At 42.2% G+C, this 7,554-nt stretch overlaps 1 protein-coding gene across 2 annotated transcripts in view; it reads left to right on the forward strand.

Moving 5' to 3' along the window:
- RFTN2 (raftlin family member 2) overlaps nucleotides 1-7,435 on the forward strand; it is a 50,930-nt gene extending 43,495 nt beyond the window's left edge. The window contains exons 8-9 of one of the 2 annotated variants that reach the window (XM_053361575.1): nucleotides 1,411-1,489; nucleotides 6,639-7,435. In XM_053361575.1, coding sequence (XP_053217550.1) covers nucleotides 1,411-1,489; nucleotides 6,639-6,899 — 340 coding nt within the window. In that variant the 3' untranslated portion in view covers nucleotides 6,900-7,435. Of the gene's footprint in view, nucleotides 1-1,410; nucleotides 1,490-6,635 lie in introns of both variants that reach the window. The other variant, XM_053361566.1, reaches the window with a different exon arrangement.
- The last annotated feature ends 119 nt before the right edge of the window (nucleotides 7,436-7,554 follow it).

The following is a 7,554-nucleotide window of genomic DNA, read 5'->3' on the forward strand; positions in this document are numbered from 1 at the left end:
AAAATATTAAAATACTGTAATACATCAAGCATTAAAAGCTTCCCTAAACAGGGCTGCCTTCAGATGTCTTCTAAAAGTCTGGTAGTTGTTGTTCTCTTTGACATCTGATGGGAGGGCGTTCCACAGGGCGGGCGCCACTACTGAGAAGGCCCTCTGCCTGGTTCCCTGTAACTTGGCTTCTCGCAGTGAGGGAACCGCCAGAAGGCCCTCGGTGCTGGACCTCAGTGTCCGGGTAGAATGATGGGGGTGGAGATGCTCCTTCAAATATACTGGACCGAGGCCCTTTAGGGCTTTAAAGGTCAGCACCAACACTTTGAATTGTGCTCGGAAACGCACTGGGAGCCAATGTAGGTCTTTCAAGACCGGTGTTACATGGTCTTGGTGGCCACTCCCAGTCACCAGTCTAGCTGCCGCATTCTGGATTAATTGCAGTTTCCGGGTCACCTTCAAAGGTAGCCCCCCGCAGAGCGCATTGCAGTACTCCAAGTGGGAGATAACCAGAGCATGCATCACTCTGGCGAGGCAGTCCGCAGGCAGATAGGGTCTCAGCCTATGTACCAGGTGGAGCTGGTAAACAGCTGCCCTGGACACAGATTTGACCTGTGCCTCCATGGACAGCTGTGAGTCCAGAATGACTCCCAGGCTGCGCACCTGGTCCTTCACCTGGTGGAACGGTGGGGAAACCAATTTCCAGAACAATTTAGCATCGTTCTTTAAGGAAGCGTTTAATAGTAAGGACCAGGAAATATATTCAAACGGCCTTTTCTTCGTTGCTGACAGTGCTTTATATTCTCTTTTAAATTCAAGATACGACTTAAGACCCACTTTCCTATACTCTCTGCAAGAGTCCCTAAGATCTTTTTTCTTTCCACGACAATCATGGTCGAACCAGTCACGCCCTGTGGAATTAATGGTTTTGTCACCTGAATTTACGTTAGTTGAGACCACATCCTTTAGGAGTTCAGTAAGATTATCATGTGCCTCAATAGAAGCTTCTGCAGATTAACCATTTATAATTTTTGATCTTAAATGAATTGCTGGTTCCGAATTGAGTCTGGTGTTAACTGCAGTAGACTACAGTGGTACCTTAGGTTACATACATTTCAGGTTATAGACGCTTCAGGTTACAGACTCCGCTAACCCGGAAATAGTACCTCGGGTTAAGAACTTTGCTTCAGGATGAGAACAGAAATCGTGCTCCGGTGGCAGCGGGAAGCCCTATTAGCTAAAGTGGTGCTTCAGGTTAAGAACAGTCCTCCAGAACAAATTAAGTACTTAACCAGAGGTACCACTGTACTTCAGAGACCGTTTTATTCTTTGCTTCATAGGGACGTCTGCCTCGCGGTTTGGCATCTGTAATTAATTAACTAATAAGCAAACGTTCTAAAAGCAGCTTCTTTCATTTTTCAGCGAGGGAAATTTGGCCACAAAGCAAGTTGTTTTCCTCCAGAGGCCTGTTATGTGGAGCCCAGCTGCTCAGACGCCTGAGGTAAGAACGATGATCTGAGTAGGTATGAGCGAACAGAAAGATGCAGGTGTGGCTGTTAAAATTAGCCTGTGTTGTTTGCATGCGTCCACTGTGCTTCATGGCTGAGCAAGAGGAGTTTAAAGCCTCAGCCAGAGTTGTTGGCTCAGAGGACTTTGCCCAACTTTTCTCCTGTTCTCTTCTTTAAACTTGCTTCTTCACAAATAGGCTAAGATAACACTGTGTAGACTTAGAAAATAATAATAATACAACAACCCCTAGCTTTCCCCCACCCTTAGATTCTTTGTTGAATTTTCTGCAAAACCATTTGGCATTCCACTGCAATCCAGGGCAAGCATACAAATTATGCCCGGGGCTGTGTCTGGGAAAGAAAGAACTTCATTATAACCCCAGCAGCGGCGACAGAGGTTTCCTTCCCCCTGCTCCACAATAAGGAGCACATTGTGTGGGGTTACGCAATGACTAGGATGAGCTGTGCGACAGACTATTATCTGTTTCCTCACGGGTTGGGGAAAAAAAGACGTTAAAAGGGCTCAGAATAGTTTGTGCAGTTGCTGACCTCAGATGATCCGTCGTCCAGCTGGGTAATTTCCCTGCGAGGAGTATCTGTGCAAAAACCACACTGGCTACTTTGCTGCTGCCTGAGCAGGGTGTGGTGGCAGAGGCCTCACGGCTTGCAGTTGCCCTGTCTCCATAGTCACCGTGGCCAGATCACTGGGTTATTATTAACATTTTCTTTTTTTTCTTCTTTTTTTATAAATGTTTAATTAGATTTTCCACAAGGATAACACAAACCACAAAGCAGAATGATACACAAAAACAGAAGGGGGAAAAAGAGAACAATAAACCGCTAAACAATAACAACAAACTTCATTCTTCACAAATCCAACCTTTTAAACATCTTGGTTGACTTCCTCAAATCCCTCCCTTCTGAGTTTCCTTGTAATTAAAAGTAACAGCTTTCCAATATCATTATTAAATAAACAGTTTCCAATTATAGTCCATCTTAGTCACTTTTCTTAACATTCTAAATCCCATTTATTTAATTATAACTTAGTTTAATCCTAGGCCTATTTGTTTCTTTCAAGTAATTTCTAATTTTTTATATTACAATATTTATTCAAATAGTCCTTAAATTTTCTCCAGTCCTCTTGAAACTCCTCTTCTTTCTGATCGCAGATTCTTCCAGTCAGGCCAGCTAGCTCCGAAAATGTTAATTTATTAACATTTTAAATGTTAAATTATTAACATTTTCCTTAACAGGGCATCCCTACAAGCTACTGTATGGATACCTTAAATGCAACCTCTGGCAGTGAGGTTCATGTATTCCCAAACTTAGGGCTCCAGCTGTTTTTGGACCACAACTTCCATCATCCCTATCTAGGATTTGTAATCCAAAAACAGCTGGCGACTACTGCGGCCCGTGTTTTGTCAGTCCCAAAATGGAAAACGAGCGAGGTCCCAGCTAAAGAAGAATGACAACTTAAACTGGTGGGGTATGCGCAGCTTGCAGACCTAACACAGAATAAGAGGACAAACATTTAAAGAAGACTGGAAAATGTTTATTGAATATAGGGGGGGGGAATTGTGCACACTTGAAAACGTTGGCAGCGTTAAGATAAATTCAACTGTGTATACAAGTTTTGATGGATGTAATAATGGGAAACTGAATGGTTTTGTTTATGTAAAATACGCAGGGATTTATGATATGCAAAATGAACCATAGAAAGTGAAGAAGGGAAGTCATTGATATTTTAAGGTTGTTTAAATGAATATTCCAAATTGTAAAACAGAAAATTTAATAAAAATATATAAACAGCTGGCGACCCAAGTTTAGGAAACTGTTCTCTAAACTAAAAATTCCCAAATACGGTGATCTTTCTTCGTAGGGGAGTTTCCCCATCCCTTCAGTCATTTGTGTTGCCCTTTTCTGAACCTTCCCCAATTCTTCGATATCCTTTTTGAGGCAAGGGAACCAGAACCACACAGAGTACTCCAAATGCGGTCACACCATAGCTTTGTATAACAGCGTTATGAAATCGGCAGTTTTATTTTTTATTCCTTTCCTAACGATCCCCAGCATGAAATGTACCTTTTGCCGCAACTGCTGCACACCGCCTCTGATCAAAGCATTCAGAGATGGCTGCACATTATTCCTGTTCTGGCATCAGAAACATGCAAGCGGCAACTGTCTAGTGCATCCACTTCTCAGTCCATGCATGCACAAAAGCCTCTTTCCATGGGCACATGCGTTGCTCTCACTGATTCAGGGTGAATGGCATGTGCAATAGAAAACATCTCCTATTCCTCAGTTTGTTCAAGGCAAATTCTGGATGTGCCCAGAAAAAGTTAGGAACGCTTACACTGCAATCCTGCACATATCTACTCACAAGTGCTAATTAATTCAGTGGGGCTTACTCCCAGTATATAGGTCATATTGAAATCAGTGGGATTTAAGTTACAGAAAGGTAGCCGTGTTGGTCTGCCATAGTCAAAACAAAAAATTTTTTTCCTTCCAGTAGCACCTTAAAGACCAACTAAGTTAGTTCTTGGTATGAGCTTTCGTGTGCATGCACACAAGAAGTGTGCATGCACACGAAAGCTCATACCAAGAACTAACTTAGTTGGTCTTTAAGGTGCTACTGGAAGTGGGATTTAAGTCACCATGACTTTTTGAATTCCTTTCAATGATATCAACCAAGTTGTGTTGGATCTAAGTTAGCATAAACTTTTCTTTTAACATTAAGTGCCAACTTTTTAAAAATTATTAAATTGACATTCAAGAAAAACTGTCCTTTTAAGGAGCTCCAGAAAGGCACATTCGTTAACATTATCCATTATCTTCTAAGCTATTAAACCTAGAGTGCAATGCAAGTTTACTCAGCAGTTAAGTCCCAGTGGGGTTTGCTCCCAGGTCAGTGTGCTAATACAATTGCCTTAACAACTTTCTGTGCATAACATTCTCAGAGACTTAAGATTAAAATGTGAGGCATCAAGCACAAACCGCCCCCTCCAATTAAGAAATTTATTATTCCTACTTTTATTTTATTTTTTTAAAAAATAACCTAAAACAAAATAACTAGATTACAGTAATGTAACATTTATTTAAAATTATCTTCAGTGAATTGGCAGCCCTCTCTCTCCCTGTTTCCTTCCTTCACTGACTTTTTATAATGAGGAAAACAGAAGAAGGAAAGAAATGTGATTGGGGGAGCAGCTCTGTTTAAAAACCTTCGCTCTGGCTAAACCTCTACTGCATTACATGCCGAAGTAATATTAAGTTCTGGGAGATTTCCTTCCAGAGATGTAATAAGCTAAGCAGCACAGGAAGCATTTAAGAACTCACATAACTTTTACGTACTTTAATGTGCCCTGTTTTTGCATAGGAAGGATATCAGCTGGCTGCCCCATTCTGGCAAATACCTCCCACATACTAGTCCAGGAGTCTGAGGTTTTCAGTTACAACGAAATCAAAGAGAGGGTACAGAATAGCAACCTTATGCCTCAGTACCTCAAAGGCTGCAAAGGTCAAACAACTGCTGATCCCCACCCCCAGGGCTATTTGACACAGAATATTTAAACCGTAGGGCAGAGACAGACGGCCCTCCTCTTCTGTGCTTCAAAGATTCACCCGTCCCTTTTGATTCAGATCCTTTAGAAGCATTTTTCAAATCGCAGTCTCCTATAGCTAGCAGCTGCCATTACGTTGCTAAAGTTGCCCGCGTTGTGGCGCCTTGCAAATGATGCAGTTTAATAAACCATAGGCGCTTTGATGAGACAAAGGGATGACTCCAAGCTTACAGGGCCACCCTGACCATGTCTACTCAGAAGTAAATCCCACTGAATCCAAGGAAACTTACTCGCAAGTAAATGGGGTTGAGGATTGCAGCCTTTGTGAATAGGCCCATCGAAATCAATGGGACTCGTCGGTTTCGATGGGTCTTCTCAAGGCATTTTTAGACTTTGTCGATGACATGGAGTTCAGGGAGAAAGGGGAAGAGGACAAATCTTATTCCTAGAATTGCTCACCCAGTACTAAACAGAGGCTAGGTAAAGGTAAAGGGACCCCTGACCATTAGGTCCAGTCGTGACAGACTCAGGGGTTGCGGTGCTCATCTCGCTTACTGGCCGAGGGAGCTGGCGTACAGCTTCCGGGTCATGTGGCCAGCATGACTAAGTCGCTTCTGGCGAACCAGAGCAGTGCATGGAAACGCCGTTTACCTTCCCGCCGGAGCGGTACCTATTTATCTACTTGCACTTTGACGTGCTTTCGAATTGCTAGGTTGGCAGGAGCAGGGACCGAGCAACGGGAGCTCACCCCGTCGTGGGGATTCGAACCGCTGACCTTCTGATCAACAAGTCCTAGGCTCTGTGGTTTAACCCACAACGCCACCCGCGTCCCTAAACAGAGGCTACAGGAAACCAATTTTCCAGTGGGAAGAGCAATGCTCTAATCACACACGTCATGCTCCTGAGGCTCCGATACCAGTTGGATACAAGTATTGGCTATGAAGTATTGATTTAGATTCCTAATACAGACCCAAGTTGTATCTCTGAGAGCTTACTTTTATGTTCTGCTTGGTTAAGAATGTCTTTGGAGAATTATTCTAAGTAATCCTCTAGGTCAAAATCAAAAGCGGCATCTCCTGCATCACAAAAATGTGCTTTTGAGCCCCAGCCTGTTATGCAGACAGGACCAAATTAAGGATTCTTTATCCGAAAGCTTCAGTGGGTGTTGGGAGTGTGAGATTCTTTGCCTGTTGCATTAATTTTTGGTCCCCATTACAATGTAAGAGTATGGTGCAAAGTTATTACTTGGCAGGGTCCCCCCCATAGCTCACTTGCACAGCATCTAAAGGCTTTTCAAACTCCTGGGAACTTGGCTTTACCCAGCATTGGCCACACATAATTATGAAGACAGGGATGGGGAACTGCATGCCAGAATTGGAGCTAACTTTCACTTCAGACAATAGATGTCAAAGTTTCTATCACTGCACAGGAAACCAGTGCGTGGGACCAGACTGTAAATTCTGCAAATATTCAGCCATTTCATTCCAGATTCTTTTGTTCCGAGATCCAAGTGCACATTCTTTCAGCTCCCTTCCTCTGTGAACTCTTAATTCAAATATTCTTTTTTTTTCCATTTCAGAAGAAATCCACCAAGCAACTTAGAGAAAAGGGAAAGGCTCCCAGCAGAAGTGTTGGATTAGACACAGCTACTTCCCAGCCTGCACAAAATACACAAGCTACGGATGAGTTTCATCTATCGCCTTCTGCAGAATGTTGGCCCAGGGACAGAGCAGTCCACTTTGAAAGCTTTGCCGGATTCAGCAGCAGTGATGGCATACTAAGGGAACTAGATGATGGGCAGTTTGACCAAGAAGATGGAGTCACTCAGGTCACTTGCATGTGACCAGAAAATGGATTAGATGGACCTGTACATAATTTTTTAAAATGTAAAAATAGAATTTGCCTTTTATATGTGTTGGTATAATTTTCTCCCTTTGTCTTATACAAACATGTGCACATTATACTTCCCCTCAACTCTGTAAATATGCTCATAAAAAAGTACAGGTAAATAGCACAACTCTTATTTGTTTAGTGTTGGCGGAAGTGCTAACTTTTGAGTGAGGTGTTTTACTGGGATATTGAATTTCTAGAACAGCACTATATGACATCTCAGCAGTCTTTCTGTCAATTGGAAGCAACCGCAGATAGGGTGTTGCCTTCTGCTCTTCTGCAAAACATAAGACTTTTTACAAAGTGTTTGAAATGTAATACAGCAGCATTTCTCTTAATATACTGTTTTAAATATCATAAGGTTTAACACCAAATTAAAACTGTACATAGAGAACCGTGTGCCATTTTTAGGTTTCAGGTTTAAACTCTCCTCATGTTAAAAGAGTGCAAACTCAAACACTATAATAAAAAATTGGTACTAAAAACAAATCACTAATAGTGTGCAGTCATAAGTGTTATTAGGTGGCTATTTGTGAATGACTGGAAATCATGACCTACAGAAGAGAGATAAACGGGTTTAAACCCAGTGCCTTGATTTACTTTTCGTT

The sequence above is a fragment of the Podarcis raffonei genome, chromosome 1 (genome assembly GCF_027172205.1).
Source record: "Podarcis raffonei isolate rPodRaf1 chromosome 1, rPodRaf1.pri, whole genome shotgun sequence".
Lineage (NCBI taxonomy): Eukaryota > Metazoa > Chordata > Lepidosauria > Squamata > Lacertidae > Podarcis > Podarcis raffonei.